General features: G+C 36.2%; 1 protein-coding gene across 2 annotated transcripts in view; it reads right to left on the reverse strand.

Moving 5' to 3' along the window:
• Window positions 1-16,991, reverse strand: part of pld1a (phospholipase D1a) — a 57,971-nt gene that overhangs the window by 20,902 nt on the left and 20,078 nt on the right. For both annotated transcript variants that reach the window (XM_038292343.1, XM_038292342.1), the window contains exons 2-12: window positions 12,002-12,217; window positions 9,327-9,496; window positions 9,095-9,237; window positions 7,615-7,726; window positions 7,301-7,366; window positions 6,997-7,055; window positions 6,802-6,894; window positions 5,038-5,190; window positions 3,900-4,049; window positions 2,304-2,387; window positions 715-796 (exon numbers count right to left, since the gene is read on the reverse strand). In XM_038292343.1, the coding sequence (XP_038148271.1) occupies window positions 715-796; window positions 2,304-2,387; window positions 3,900-4,049; window positions 5,038-5,190; window positions 6,802-6,894; window positions 6,997-7,055; window positions 7,301-7,366; window positions 7,615-7,726; window positions 9,095-9,237; window positions 9,327-9,496; window positions 12,002-12,185 (1,296 nt within the window). In that variant the 5' untranslated portion in view covers window positions 12,186-12,217. The remainder of the gene's footprint in view (window positions 1-714; window positions 797-2,303; window positions 2,388-3,899; window positions 4,050-5,037; window positions 5,191-6,801; window positions 6,895-6,996; window positions 7,056-7,300; window positions 7,367-7,614; window positions 7,727-9,094; window positions 9,238-9,326; window positions 9,497-12,001; window positions 12,218-16,991) is intronic.

The following is a 16,991-nucleotide window of genomic DNA, read 5'->3' on the forward strand; positions in this document are numbered from 1 at the left end:
TGCACATAAAATATGGTTTCAAATCTTTTCAATAATTATCGATATCGATCAATATGCATTTTTTTTTTATCGATAAGCTTTTTTTCTATATCGTCCAGCCCTACTTCGGCCCCCTAACACCTACAGAACATCTCCAGGATCAAAGGACCAATGTCTCAGCTAGATCTTATGTTTATGTAAGGCCATCCTCCGTTATCGTCTTTTTCACCTACCGGTGGTGAGTCTGTCTCAGTGGAAAAATTGCTAATCCATTTTGGAAAGGAAGCTTGTATGAGCAATCCAAACAGCAACTTTTAAACACAGTGTGCACGAGGAAAAATGGGCCAGTGAATGCTCTCGCACACGTTTAATAGGCGTTCCCTCTTAGGAGCGGGTACAGGGTTGTGGATGTGCATTTTTTTTGTGGAGAGGGCGGGTCTTCCGCATTTGTGCTGCCTATATGCAAGTGCAGCGTACTCTCCTTTTTGTTTCTCATGTAAACTTGCTTTCATTTAGCCTGCCTATACAGTATTGATTAATGAGGACTTAATTACATTTTTAGATTGTTAACAAATATGCTTGATTGTACTTCCACTTCATAAATACAGTATGTACTACTAATCATTTTCTAACAATTTTCATTTAGGAAATTCAGGGTTTTTGCACACAAAGTTCCCACAAAACTCAGTATAGGACCTCAGTTTGTATATTTCTGTTAATAAAAGGCTTGCTTACTGCTTTGCGTTTTAGGATACAGTCCAGTCTCCATCTGTTGCCCTCTACAACAGGTCTCTTAAGGAAAATCTCTGGACTCAGCCTGACAAAAGAAGAAGAAAAAAAAAAGAATCAGAAGACACAAGGAAGAAATAAATGGCTGATAAATATCACAAATTCAATAAAATCTTCACAGAAGAGAATTTTTAAACTTGCACTAATCTGGTTCTCTATAATGCCCAGTCTACAGAATGACAGACATGACATAATGATGTAGTCTTATGAGCCACACTCATTGGCATCCTGAGCTTATGTCTGCAGCTCATGTTACACTGGCTCACACCTCATTGGTAAAGAGCCTAAGCCCAGTGATTACTGCTTTGGAACGCTGGGATTTCAGCAAAGCAAAATGCAGCTACACTGCTTTTGGCTCTGTGGGGACCAGAAGCAGCCATGTTTGAAATTAAAGTATCAGGAATGCTTGAAATGTGACAGTTATGACAGATCGTTTTACTCTTCCCAAATAACAAAAATAAAACAAGGGAAATCTTAATTAAGTAATTGTTCCTATGAAACATTAAGGTATTTAGATTACTACTAGGGTTTTGTCTAACAGGGTGCAGAAGATATAGAAAAATGTAAGCTTAGGAGAGTAAATTATGAAATGACAGAGCGATAAAGGGGTCCAGCAGATGAGTAAACAGATACGGAGGCAGTCTGTGTATTTCTATTCTTGTTCTAAGGCTGTAATTAGAGTCAGAACCATGTTGCGGCTCTCTGGCAGACTCCAGGGTTTGTGGCAAAGGCATAAAATAATGTGCAGGAACATGTGCTTCACTGGCCAGTATAAGTGCCACGCTGTCCTCTCATTCTCTGATAGCAGAGTGACAAGTAGAGAGGAAACATGGCAATAAAACTGTTGTATACATCAGGAGTTGTCACCTTTGAAAGCCACTTAAGGCTGACAGGTGTAAATGGGGTAGCTCTGTGCAGATGGATTGATATACAGTATTTGCAATGATAACTAAAATGTTTTAAAAAAGAAGAAATCTTATTTCTATTATGTTTCCCTTCCCTCACATGTGCATATGGAAACATGTTTCTTGAGGGTGTAATTCATCCAGATCAAGTAGATATTATGATAAAACAACGCAGCAAAATAGAACATGGGTATTTTATTGTATAGGTAACAAACTATAATCTAAGTAGTAGTATTCTAATTCAGCCTTATACATTTACTTTTCAAATATTTTTGTTACCGTCTCTTTAACAACATAGGCAATCATTTAAAGTTATTTTGATGGTAAAGGTACTTGTTATCATGACACATGTAGCTGAGATCATTGAATTGAAGTATTGCTAAAAGGTAGATTTTAAAACTTAAACGGTCAAATGAAATTAGAGCAATAGCAAGGCAAAATCTGCTTGTGTTGGATCACGGTTTTATGCAAAATAGAATACTTACAGGATTTTATTTATATATTTTTTAAGTCTCATGTAACTTCTATCATTTTTGGAAAAAAAAAATATTATTCTTTAACATTGCAGCAGAAACCATGATCAGATGCTCTAAAGCATTTACTGTTTAAATACCAAGCAGAGAAACTTACCACCAGTCTGTGATAAAGATCTCTTCCTTAGCCTCTTCCAAAGCATCGGCCACATCCTCCATGTACGTCTTTCCATTCACATACCTGCACAGACAAAGCATTTAAAGTTATACTTCTGCAGCTCCTCATATCAGCTGTTCCATTCACTCTGCCGTTTTGGTGCATGCGCTGGCACTCAGAAATATCAACAATTCAATAATATGGTTTACTTTCAGATACATGCAGCAGACGAAGGAGTACTTCTGTTTCCTGAGAGCTCACACTGTGATCACAGCTTGGCTGGAAACTGTCATTTTCTTTAAAATAAGTCTTCAGCCCAATATAAAACGTGTCAAGAGGCTTTTCTGTTCCCTTTTCTTACCGTCATTACTAATTAACACACTGCAGAGCATAAGGCTGCTCCATGAGTGAACTGTTCTTTATGTGCTAGCTTTGCATGAGGCTGAAGATGACATGGAGGCTGCATTGTATGCTGTACATGATTCAGTGTCATATACTCTGCCAACTGAGGTTGAAAATGCAAATACAGGAGGAAAAATGGCAAGGCTTCCAAAACAGAGGTTTGACCACTCAGCCTGGCAGGCGTCTCCATAGTTACCAGAGAAACAGTAGCAGAAGGCAGAAAAAAGGAACCTTTGTTCATTTTGACACATTCATTTTTGCAATAGCACACCAACATCAATGTTATTATATGCAGACATGAAAGCAAGCCTTGTAAAACTGTAGGGATACAGGTTGACACTTAATTACAGATGACTTCCTATGGATCTAGTATATTAGAAGGGACACAGAGGCCCATTTCTCGTTTTACTTTAAGAAACTCTTACATTTTTCCATCAATAAATCATGACAAATTGTGATAGCTGTTTGTAGGAAAGGCCTCTGCCTGGAAAGAATGTGTTGTTTTTTAGAGCATGCTTGGTGTTACACATTTAACAAAATATCAAATAAAATGAAAAGTCAAATGGGCAGCTTTTCTAAAACCAAAATTCCTGTTGCATAATCAAAGAGGCAAATATTTGGAGTTTGATTGACTGTTAAGGGACTTAAACTGGGATCCTGTGTTTTGGCCAGATGAGAGCCAGATTCAGCGTTTAGCTACAAAATGGGTTCAGTCTAAAATAAAGATAGAATATGTAGAAAAGCAGCTCATGTACATTGTTAGAAATATGATGCTATGGGACCTTTATTCTGCAAAAGCACCATGTGTGGTCTGTATGGAGTTATACCATGTATTAGCATGAGTATCAAAAGCTAAGCGCTGGTGAAAATAAAACATGTATTCACTTTGTTTAGTTATTTTTTTCCCCTCCTGAATAATTGTGTTCAAACTAATCATGAGATTTTTTGATAGATTTTTTATTGCAGCTTATGCTACAGCATTTAACTTCACATGCATATTAAGGCTTTTCACACATATTTTTCAGTAATTATGGCAGGTGCTGTATGTAAGAAGAGGCAACAGAGAAATGCACTGGACAGATCTCAATGGGATCAGCTTTAAACTGACTAAAACCTTTGTAGATCATTTCTCGTGTATCTAGTTGTGCATCCACATCAGCAACACTTTTTTTTCTTTATTCCCAATGCGGTTACCATTTGGCAGGGACGTTTTCCTGTTCTTGTGCAAAAGATCCAAAGCGATGTTCTCGGAGGAAAGCCTTCCCATGACTCCTCACAAAGCTCTCAATGCTCTGCCCCCACCACCGTGCATGTCTGTAGCTGGTGCACTTAAACACGAGCGTCCTGCCAGCAGAATACACATGAATATGAACATGAGATGAAGTGAAATCATTTAAAGATGTTTGACATATATGGTTACATACCAGGGTATCAGTTCAATGTCAAAAGTCTAATCTGACCAAAAAGTTACATAAAAAAACGGCTCTTGGTGAAAAGCGTTATTAGAAATATATATATATATTTTTTGTTTTAGCATAGTTTTATTTAAGAAAACTTTAACATTTACCCAGTTAGAAGAAACAATTGTAAGTTTTGTTATGTTTGGCCTCAGGCATAATCAGAGATGGCAAAAGTACTCACTTGCCGTACTTGAGTAAAAGTACAGATACTTGTGTTAAAAAATACTCTGGTAAAAGTGGAAGTACTGATTAAACTTCTTTACTCAAGTAAAAGTAACAAAGTACAGGCTTGTAAATTTACTTAAAGTATAAAAGTAAAAGTAGAAACCACTTTTTTCATGCCGTTGCCTACATTTTAAATGGATGTCTGCCAATAGGATTAGATCTCCGTTGTGTTCATTTTCAATCATCTCGTCGTCCATGCTACTATGCTAACGCCACCGCCACCAAGCTGCAATGATTTGCCGCGAATGAATACCGCCGAATCTGTCGATTCATCTTGTAGTGGTGCATCAAATGACACATAGATTCCCATCCAATTAGATTGAATTTGGTATTGATGACGTGAAAAATAATAACGGTAACTCCATTGAAAGGATTCAAAACTAAAGTAACGAGCCAATTTTTTAAAATGTAAGGAGTAGAAAGTACAGATATTTGTGTAAAAATGTAAGGAGTAAAAGTAAAAAGTCGCCATAAAAATAAGTAGTAAAGTAAAGTAAAAATATCAGAAAAATCTACTTAAGTACAGTAATGAAGTATTTGTACTTCGTTACTTCCCATCTCTGGGCATAATGCACTATTTATTATTTATGCAGTAAAGCTTAAATATTAAATGACCATCGATAAGAAACAAACATGAGAAGCACAACCTGGAAAGGCTGTCAATGCGGACTCCATGTTGGGTCTCCGTGTCTTTGGAGTCCATCTTGATGCTAAACTCTTTGTCCACCAGCACGACGAAGGAGATGGCCCCCGAGTCTGGCTTCATGTAAAGCAAGAATGAGTCCTTGACCACCAGCCAGCTGCAAAACACACAAGGTTATGTTTGTCAGCATCATTAGCACCACCGTATCTCCTGTGTCTACATTTGCTAGTAGAAACCTCAGCTGAGAGAAGCATTTTTTTCACTTTTTGTTTAGAGGGAAGGGTGTGGGAAGAAAAACCATCAGTATGTCAAATGCTGTAGGTGGTTTGGCTAAGTACTGTGAACGTGTGGGATTTTTGAGTGGATATGTTGTCTTTTGAAAATAACATTTGAAAAATGGTTTGATGGTAGTTTGGATTGGATAAAGGGAAATATGAAAAAGAGGTGATGCTTATTTATATTTCAAAGAATTCTATAACAACCAAGAAGTTTTCTTATGTTAGGAAAGGAGACAAACATTTCTTTAAAGATAAAAGGATCTGAAATAAGTTTTTTATTCGAATGTGTTTTAATTTACATATTAATAAACAAATAGCCTCATAAAAATCAATTATACCTTTGTCAAAAAATAAGTGGATAATTTCCCTTTTGTTATTAGAGCGATGTAACCCTTCTAATAATCAGTGAGGGAATATTCGTATCTTGTGGTTTTCTCTATTTCTTTATTCAAGTCTTTGAGGTTGGAAGGCTTTTATTGTCACTCTTATCTTTAGCGCCGTCCACAAGTTCTCTTTTAGATTCTAATTAACACTCTGGCTGTGTCATATATGAAACGTTATTACTTCCTTTCCTACATCCATTCATCCGTAGTCGTAAAATGTATTCCTCCTTAAATTCAGGCTAAAAGTCAATTGATGAAACCAAAACCAAAATCCTGAGCACTATGCAACCCACTGCAAACACTACTTCAAGTTCGGAAATTTAGCACAAAAAAAAAAAACAAAAAACATTTTTTCTCTATAAAAGGTTGGAGGTTTATTTTGAGTCAGCAATATACTATATGCTTTGTGCACAGCTTATTTTTTTTTAGACAGGTGTCACTTATATTAATCTATTTGTATATGCACTAACATTTAGCTAATCCAAATCTCTCATCAGTTCTATTTTTGTGATATTTTGGAATGTCTGTTTTATAGATTTTCTTATCTATTATTAATTGTTTTCATAATAAGAAAGTATTTGCTTTGTTTTTTTGCCTCAGTTAATATTATATTTGTGAATCAAATCAGAATAACTAATGTTTTGATTGTGGGTTTGGTTGCAGATGTAGTGAGAATAAGTAGTAAACATTGGGAGAGATAATAGTCGTGTGCAGGGTTCCACATTTAGGCTCTCTGTCGCTACCGAGGCAAGTTCATAATTCAGTCACCTTACTGACTGTGGAAAAAACATTGAATTTCCAAAGGTGCAACAAAACACGGCAGATGAAGATTATGGGTCTGATCATAATAGAGGTTCTTAATGAAGAAATAAGATTTAAGATTCTAAACAAGGATAACAAAAACAGCACATGCATATTTCATGCATTACTTGAATGTAATTATAATTATTATTCTATTTAAAAAGCAAACAAAAAACAAAACAAATTAAAAACATGAATATTAACCCTGAGGCATTAGGGTTTTTGTATGAAGTGGAAAAAAATAGGTGGAAAAATAAAGCATAAAAATAAAACAAGCATGGATGTAAAGAGGGAACAGTAACTCACCGTTTTGACCAGCGATAGCAGGCCTGACCCTGACCACAGCAGTTCATTCCTGGAATACGATGTCCACCAGAGCGCTTGTAGATCATTCCTTCCCTGTTAATCATAGAGAATGGAAAAAATAAAATCCCTTTTCCGAGTTAACCTCTGCCCTGGGTATAAAAGCCATAACTGAAACATTCAAAATAAGAAACGTACAGTCCTTTGGGCCCCAAGTCATGAATGAAAGACAGCTGGCTTACATCAATGAACTCCATCTAAAAATACAACAAAAGAAAACAGTCTGGCTTTATGAAGGGATTTTTGTAAAATGACAATAACTGAGGAAAAAATTACATGGACAAGATATAGAAACAATATGGAAAGAATTTTTTTAATTTTAATTTTTTTTTTTTTATAATATATAATTTGTTAGAAAGAATAGAGAATAAATGGTACAGCAGTAGAACCATCATCAACTAAAAAAACATTCAAATATCTGTGAATTGATGTAGTTACTCACAGTATGGTGATATTTCCGATACATGGCCATCTTTAGAAGTGTGTTTAAATAGTCCTCCAACTGTCTCTATAGAAACACATAAGTTATATTGCAACACAGTTATAATTTTAATGATAAAATCTATGAATATAACCACCAACATGCGTAGAGGTATTGTCAGAGAGGGCTTAAAGAGAACACCAGTTGGCAATGCGTTTAGTGCCATGGCAACAAACGAGTACCAAGCGAGCATCTTGCAGTAACTATGTTATTAAAGCGATTCACCAAACTTAGAGATCACAAAGAGGAAGCACAATCAGAACAGTGCAACTTACTCTCCTGCTGGACACTTGCTCATCTCGGACCAGCTCGTCTCCTCCTCCCCTGGGTAAGGAGGGCATCTCCCTCACCTCGCTCTTCCTCATAGTCTTCCTCCTCACAGTGTGGCTGGGGGGCAAAAAACAAATTCTCAAACTAAAAAACACATGCTCACTTGCATAGAGGGAGTATTAATAAAATCTCCAAGTCAAATCGTTTTCACACAAATGAAGCCGATTATGCAATTAAAAACTTTTTGTAGCTCTTCAGTCCTTGTGAAATGCTTGCTTTGTGAATCATGGTCATAGAAAATATAGATAGACTGAGTTACAGCTCTGAATCAGCATAATAGATAAAAAAAGACGAGATGTTGTTTTCCGTATTTCTATTTTTGTAACAGGAAGTGATTCATAAAAAATAAAAACCTTTTGCCCAAAAGCTCTGCACAAAAGGACTGAAAAGCAATTAAAAGGAAATTTGCACACTGAAAACATCAAAAGAGTTAAGCAGTGATATTTTTTCAATAGCCCTTTCATGTTTGAATGTTTTAAAGTGAGTGTTATTTTAGTCTTTATGCCTAACAATTTAACTCATTCAAAATGTCTGTTTATGTGTTTTCAGTTTAATATTTTAAGTTTTCCTATACAGTAGAAGTCGTGTTGATCCAAGTGAACAAAATTACACATTATCTACATATTTTTTGTGCATCAGCGCTGCATATATTTAGCATTGATTTGGAGCAGATTGTGAAAGATATGAGTACCGGTAGCTGAACTTTGAATCTGTATAAACACATTCTTTAAAGGTGCCCTTGTTCCAAATCAAGTATAAGCTCAGGGTCCCCATCACAGCATGTTTGAGTTTCGGCATTCCCGACCGATCCTGTATTGATCCCTTTGGTTAGAACTTTTGCTAGATTTATGTTAGGTTCTCACCCTTCGAATTAACCGTATGGGTAATTTACTCCGCCAGTCATAGAAAAAAACTTGGGTACAGAACTAATTATGTCATTGATCCACTACATCTTGATTCACCCCATGCAATGTGTATAGTTTTTAATGCTTTTGCTGCAAGTTTAATCATTTGTTTTAGAAAGACCATGCTGGCAGCAGACTCTACAGTTAGTTTAGCTCTTCAGCAGCCTGACAGAAGCAAAAAGACATAGGTGTACTAAAGAATGTCTAGCCATATATACAACATATTTTATAAATTGTTGTGATACATCACCAAATCAATTAAGTCTAGATATTAAAATCATCTGTTTGGCAGATTTTCAAGTTTTGTTTGGAGAAATGTAAAGCATTGGGATAAATTATAGTAGAGGCTACAATTCCTTCTCATATACTGTAGTCATGAAGAGGGAACCATATCAGACCCAAAACAGGTTATAGGCAAATATCTTCAAAATATTATAAGTTTGTTTTTGCATATCAAACAGTGCACCTTTGAGCACTAATGTATCTACTGTATAATTTCTTTGTTAGTGCCTGCACTAACCTGCGTGATGGAAGTGGTATCCTCATCAGAGTTTTGTATGTCCTCATCTCTCTGTGCAGCTCCAGGAAATGCTTCTCCTTCCTCTTAACCAGCCAGGTAAATTCTCCATGTTTCATCTCGATCTTAAACACGGCTGGCAGAGACTGTAAACACACACATCTCACAATCAGTTAAGAAACAAAAAAAAAAAAAAAACTCATCATTTAAGATGATTAAAAGTGTACCAGAATACCTTGTTGACACTCCGGTGTTGTGATAAGTTGAAGCGGTCCTGTGCAGTGGTGAACCGTTCCACCTCTAGGATCTTGGCAGTAATAGGCACAGTGGGTAGGTAGACCCGTGCATTGGCCTCTCTAAAGCCCACTGTTCCATACACGGCTGAAAACGGTATGCGGCAGTCCCCTAGGAGCAAAACCAACAGCAGGTGGTTAATGTTGAGCCTGTTCTTACATGTAGGAGATGTCCAGGCTTCTTAAGAGCGAGTAGGCTGCATTACTAATTCTTCCTTAGTGCAATATTTTTCTGTAATACGATTGCTTGGAGTTAAGGGTGATAAGCGTTGAAATGAAAAACCTTTGTTGTCCCCTAGCAGGAACATTTTTGCATGATAATGGTAAAAAAAAGGAGAAGTAGACAGAACACACCAGACTTACACATTGGATGAAATGATATAAAGCAGAGGTAACAATCAAAAATCAGCGGGTTCAGAAAAAAGAAAATCATGAACCAGTAAAGGTCCTGCGACATTTTTAATTATAGTCTGTTACTTTAAACAGAATTTAACACTGAAATAAAATGAGGTTTTTATGCCTCCATGTTATATATTGAATTTTAAATAAAAAAAACTACAAACAATTTTCCATTTTAAAATCTGAAGTGTTTTTTGAAGTAGAGAACAACAATCGTTCAGTTTGGTATATAGACAATTTCCTGATTCACATATTTTATAAAACACCTGAACTGACTGTTTCTTTTTTCTTTCTTTTTTCTGGCTTAATGAGAGCAGTTGGCTTTATGCTGCCATTCTTAAGCACATATCAAAGTGCTCATTTTGTGCCTGGATGGATATTTATTTTTAATTATGGTAATGGTGGAGAATCCTGCTTCACAGCAGTAGCCAAAAGAATTAAAAATGTGCAGGGTCAACTTCAAGCACACCATTTCACTTTTCTTTCACTAGTTCACCGCAGTTCTTTCAGCAGTCCCTACTTTCTTTGCTCTCTTTTTCTCATCGTCTTCTCCTTCTTTCCCATCGCCTGGCTTGCCACAGGTTTGCCTGCTGTGTCTAAAAGTAGCAGCAGCAGCAACCCAGACTGACAGCAGCTCATTGGCTCATTTGTATCACGTGTAGCCTGGAAAGCGGCGCAAGTGAAGTTAGACACTGTTGTTGGACAACTGATGTGATCATTTATAAATGTTTTAAACCAGGTTGGGTCCGGATCAGCCAGCAGGTGGGTCTGGATCCGGACTACGGTCCGCTAATCTGTGACCTCTGCTATAAAGCTTGGCCAACCCTTTTTCTTTTAACTACAATGAACTACTGCTACAAAATACAAAACACATAAGATGGTTGATTTTACCTGAGAGTAAAAGATAAGGTTTTTAGTTGTGTGACCTGCAACCCGACAAAACCTCAATCTCCTTAGCATTCTACTTTACTGACCCGTCTTGTAAATAGCATCAGTGTTGTGACTCCAGTCCAATAGGGGTCCTTCACATAAAAAACATTTTAACAATTGTACAAAACATACTTTATTTGGACAAGCCGCCCGCAATCACCATGATCAAAGTGTACAAATAAATGAATGAATAAATAATGAATGAATAAATAAAAAATGTTTCTGCTTTTTCAGAACCCTAATTATTGCAGCTGGGACTAAGGATCTAATAACAATAATAAAAATTTAACTTTAATCTCACAATGGAGAAATTCACTTCTGCACCTTAACCCATCCCCTTGGGGAGCAGTGGGATGCCACTGTGCAATGCCTGGGAAGCAACAGGTTAAGGGTCTTACTCAGGGACCCAGAGTGCAGGCTGTGGGCCTTCAACACAGGACCTCAGGATACCAAGAACAGTGCCCTAACCACTAGGCTGCCACTCCTACAAATATGAACATATGTGGAATTTGAAAGGTTAAATTATTGTTTGATACTATATTGCTGAATACTTATAAATTTACTATAATAATGTATGTATAAAATCAATAGGTTATTAAATAAAACAACTAATAGTCATCTCTTTCATGGTGTAAGTACAGTAAATGTGTGATAATATGAGCGGCAGGGTTATCATTTACATAGTGTACATTAGTTTGTCACCCCTCCCCCCCTCCCCCAAGTAGATGTTTAGTACACTTGTGAAAATTAACAACCCTTAACTCATAAGAGTAAAGAAAACATTTCTTTTATATCGAAAGTGAGAGTTTAACTGTCTTTTAGACAGTTTTTTTTTTCTTTTGCCCATATACAACAAAGCATTAGTGTCACTTGGGAAGAAAAATGAGGAGGGAGTATTTTTGTTGCTCACCCCTTGTAAGGAATATCAGTGAAGAATGGCAGGACAAACACTTTAAACATATTATATTTTCTTTACTGGTAACAACCAACAATAGTTACAGGAAGTTTAGGATTTTTTCAGATTGTAGGGGGTAACCACATTTCTTCAGGTCAATCATTGTAGAGGTAAAAGCATAAACTTACTCACACATATTCAAATATGGGAGAACAGTTTCAGCACTTGCTTCATTGTTTGCCCATGTTTGCAACATGTTCAAGCAGAAAAACTAGAAGTTGTACAAGAACATTCTGCAGTTCGCTAGCCTGTGTTTTATTTTAATGAACCAGATCAATTTTCCTAGCTCTCATAAATGTCAGTTTATTCCATGATAGATTAGTAAATACACACCCAAGTAGTTCCCATCATAGTCGATCTCCTCTCCCTCCTCGAGGTCCAACTCTCTGGCATCCAGGCTTTCCACAAGGTCGGCCATATTGATACCGTCATATGTGTCCGAAGCTGCTGAGGTGTCAGAAACTTCAGAATTCACCAGGTCAAGTTTACTGGTAGTTGGCTGATCCTTGCCAAGCATGCTTAGCAGTCAGACCCTGGAGCAGGGCACACCTGTAGGAATAGAGAAATCATTATGACATTACAGTCATTTCCTCGTGAATGGATTTAAGATTAATACATTCACTTCCTTAAGTCCACACTCCCACATGGGAGGGTCAGTCTTTTGACTTTTGACCTCAATGATTGCATTCTAACCCAGTTGCTCTATTTTGAGTCAGAAAACCATCACAAGTATTTATGTAGGCTCTCAGACAAACGTGCACAAAAAGACACAAATACCATTCACACAGCTATGGTAAGATGACTATAGACTAGCCATTGAACTTGGTTAGTTAGCTTTTTTCTAATTAAAATAGTAAGATCATCAACTAACTGGCTCCTGTAAAAAAAAGAAAAAACAGCTCCTAGTTTCGTGGAAAAATTAGGTGTGATCAATTTTATCATCATTGCCCTCAGAGAGGAAAAACTTTAAAGGCAGCTGATAAGATTAAAGATGAATTACTTTATATAGAACTTGAGTGCAGTGCGTCACGCATCACTCCACCTTATCAAATTCCTTTTGATCTACTTATCAAGTATATAATTATAATTGTTTTTCACCTTTAAACAATACAGACTAAAGCTCATGGATAAAACAACTCGTCTGGCTCTGCTTGTTCAAGATCCTCTTGTTAAAGTTTAAAAATCCTTTCAAATGGACTTTTCCATAAGATAATGGACCTGTTGGTTTCGTTAATCTGAGCAGTGGGGATGGGTTGGAGGGTCGTAAAACTGGTTTGTAACAATCTGCTTTTATATATATACACAGAAAAATGGATTTAAAATTTTCAAAGGCCAAATGATTTGAAACAGAAGCTGTATGTATTGGTGGGAATCTGTCACGTCCAACACTCTGAATTGTTAAGGTTCTCCAGACCAGTCAGAATGAGGAGATTTGTTTTTCTCATGTGCAAAGGAAAGATTTTTAAGAGACTATTTGTCAGGCTTTTACTTTTGCTTTGGAGAAAATGCATTTGTTATTTAACCCTTTTCCTTGGTCCACAGAGAAGAATCTGGAGGAATGTCTTCCTAAAAAACCCAACCAGTACTCAAAAGAAACTCCTGCAGCTGTTTATGTGTTGCTGTGATGCTAAGTAGTTCCCTTAAAGAGTCTGTACTTGATTTTCACTTTTTAATGTCTCAAAGAAAATTTCTTTTTGCATTGTATACGGGTGGCAGAGGAAATAATTTTATTACCGTAGTATGATGCAATTGCAATATGCAATCAATGCAATTGTAGTGCAGGCTACTAACTTTAACATGATAGTTTTCTCTGCTAATGGGGTTCACTCTCTGACGCCTAGTAAACAGAAGCATGGCGGATAACAATGGGAAAGTTTGGATATCTCTGCAGTCACTGCAAGAATCAAAATAATCTGAAAGGGTCACAAAGGAGAAAGAGAAGAAAAACTTGAAATGCAAGAATGACCAATGAAGGAACAAAGCTTGGGTCAAGAATTTTAGAGGCGGGGCATACACTTTAAACTAAACTGTTCTCCTCGCTCATAGTTTAAAACTGTGCAGAATCATACACAGAGCCTTTAACTGCTTTCTGTCTTATAGGTTATAGAAACACAACTTTAGTTATATCATTCAAATTAATTATATACATTTTGAAAAATCCTGGGTGTTCCACCAGTAAAGACTGAGTGAAAGGTGTTTCAATGAAGTACGAGTTTATAGAACTGAACACTTGGTTAGTAAGGTTAAGGCAGCTTCTTTTTTTCCTTTTAAATTTCTACCTAAAATATTTTTTTGTCTTTCAGTTGAATTTTAACGGATTTATGTTACATTAATGGTGGAAAAACTTCACATTGCTAAATCCACATTGTTAAATCTCTATATGTTCATCCCTAATTTGTACTTTGACAACATCTTTGACTATGAAGTTATTTTTTTTTCCTCATTACATATTTTTTTATATAATTTTTCTTCTTGACTGTCTAATTCCACTTTGATCTAATCCATATTTGATGCTGTGAAACAGTCTATGATTACAGTAGCTCAAAGTAGTAAGTTAGTTATTAGCTGAACTAATTAGGAAATTGGTCTAACCCACTTGTTGTTCAAGGCTTCTGAAGGGTGAATGGAGTGAATTTTAGGCAGGAAAAGCACCTTTTTACATTGTATACCTAAGCAGCAGATGACATTTCAGGTTCACTTTAAATTCCAATGACAGGACCAAACTTTCTTTTTTCTCTCAATTTGTAATCTTAGGGATGCCTTTTTTCTGGTCATGGTCACTGGTCATGGTGTCCAGGATCTCTATCAACACCCTGAACATTATAGTTAATTTACCACTCTTCCCTAGAGACACATACACAGACACATCCCTGAAGATAATTAGTGCTGTCTTTTTTGACCTTCAGCTAAGGTGTTGAAATAAAAGATAACAAGATCAGCTCTAAATGAACAATAGAGAAGACAACAACATTATGCTCCCAGATTCCCAAAGCTTGGACAGTTCTTTCTGTTCTCATTATGGACATTATCATATCTACATTAATATTTTTCAAAAAAAATTTGTAACCCATGGCATTATTACCTGACAGTTGTGCTAACCCACAAACATTCTTCACTGCATGAAAAGTGGGATTTTCGTCAATATACGGCACTGTAGATTGTCGTGGAACTTCAGGTTAGCGGCAGTTTACGGCAATTTGCAGGCTTCGCCGAAAACTCCCGTAAATTGTCAGAAATTGACGTGGAATTTCTTAGGCAGTGTTCCCCCCATGCCTCCCCCCCATGGAATTCTAGGGGAGGCTTTAACATGTAAATGAACATGCTGTGAGCTATACAAATGCAAACCAGGGTTGCAGGGGGGGTTTTACCCCAAGTGACATCTTTCTGGGTAAGAAAATCTCTGATACAAAGAGATCAGGTATAGCCTCTTACATTTTAGCTTGAATTGATTTATTTAATTAAAGTATAGAGACCAAAACAGATCTTTAGCTGACAGAGCAATACATTTAGAGCAGTAATTATTTTTTTTTTTATTTGCATTTAAGATAAAAAATAAAATGTTGTCTGCCAATATGCTCAATTCACAATTACTTAAGTGGAAAAGTTTCAAGAAATGATTCTGAGATGATTCACTTTATAACATGGCGCATTATCCTGTTGGAAGTAGCCATCAGAAGATTGGTACACTGTGGTCATAAGGACATAGGTCAGCATGCTAAATTGGTATTAAGTGGCCCAAAGTATGGCAATAAATATCCCCCAAATAGATGGTAGAAATAGATCAGGCTCAGTATAGCCTAATTATAGACTCTTACATTTTAGCTTGAATTGATTTATTTAATTAAAGTACGCTAGATTACTATGTATGCAAATGTTATGTAAAAAAAATACACAAAATAATTTACTTCAAAAATTAGTTTTACTCAGAATCAGTTGGCTGTAATGGTTAATTTTTTTTTTTAGATTTCCACTTATTTTTTTTTTTTTTTTTGTTATTGAATATATAAGAAAACAATAACAATCTCAAATAACAAGTCAATAACAAATATTTCAATACAAGAAGAAATATCACAACTCCTGCTTTTGAAAAATAAAATTAAATGCACAGGCTGGAACAAAGTATAAAATAAAATAAAATAAATAAAAATAAATAAAATAATAATAGTACTTAAAGTAAATTAATCAGTGGGGACTACCAACTGAAATTCTTCAATTAACTCAAACAATTTAATTGCATTTAAATTCTGCATCTTTCTCAGACATCTTTTGAAAAGGGAAAGTTCATTTTTGAGAGCAGAGATTGAGAGGGAGCATTTTGCATAGCGACATTTATGGATATAATACTTTGTTACAATTATTAGAATATTGATTAAAAATTCAAATTTTTTTTTCTTTAATGGATAAACCGAATTGAATGTTTTCCCAGGAAATAAAATCTAAATTTATTGTTTTAGAAGACAGAAAGGTTCGAAGTTGATCCCATAAGTTTAATACTTCTTTACATTCATAAAAAAGATGTTTAGTTGTTTCCAATTGAGTTGTACAAAAGCCACAATTCTCAACATTAAACTTAAATCTCTCTCTTAAAAACTCATTTGAAGGATATATGTTATTTATTATTTTAAATTGTAATTCTTTATATTTAGGAGGAATTGGGAATTTCAAATAATTTGTCCTAATTTTGACTATCATAGATTTCTTAAAATTTTGTAAGAGAGCTGTGCTTTTTGTTCTTCCTGGGTACATATTATTTATAGAATATTGATTCAAAAACTTGTTGTTGCATTTATTATCTCTAATGTCCACCTGCTCAAATTCAATCTTATGGAGACAAACAATTGCAATTGCAAACAATTTATAGGTGCATTACCGCCACCTTCCAGAATGGAGCGACGCGAGCTCTTCTCGCGAGTCCTTCCGTATAACAATGACGTCGTATGTGATTGGAGGAGCCTGATGAGCCTCCGGCCCCATCGTCCAATCACGTGTGAGCTTTTGTGCACTTCGACTACTCGCGAGACCAGCATATTAGCAGACATGTTTGTGTTACTATACTCAGAAGAACTTCATCTCCAGTTACCGTGTTTGTATTTTGTTGTTACGTGAACAATGGCTGCACGACGTCTCGCGTTCAACTCGCCTCCAACTGCTCTTAGTCCACAACTTTCGGCCAGCCCGCAGACTGACGAGAAGAAACTGCTGATTGCTATCAGCGGACTGTCTCGTCAGCTTGCCCAACATACTGCCGACATGAATGAGCGCCTCACTCTGCTGGAGAATTCGATGCACTCCAGGTTGTAGTCCATAGAGGACAAGATGGTGG

This window comes from Cyprinodon tularosa, unplaced genomic scaffold (assembly GCF_016077235.1).
Source record: "Cyprinodon tularosa strain WSP-4 unplaced genomic scaffold, ASM1607723v1 ctg310, whole genome shotgun sequence".
Taxonomy (NCBI): Eukaryota; Metazoa; Chordata; class Actinopteri; order Cyprinodontiformes; family Cyprinodontidae; genus Cyprinodon; species Cyprinodon tularosa.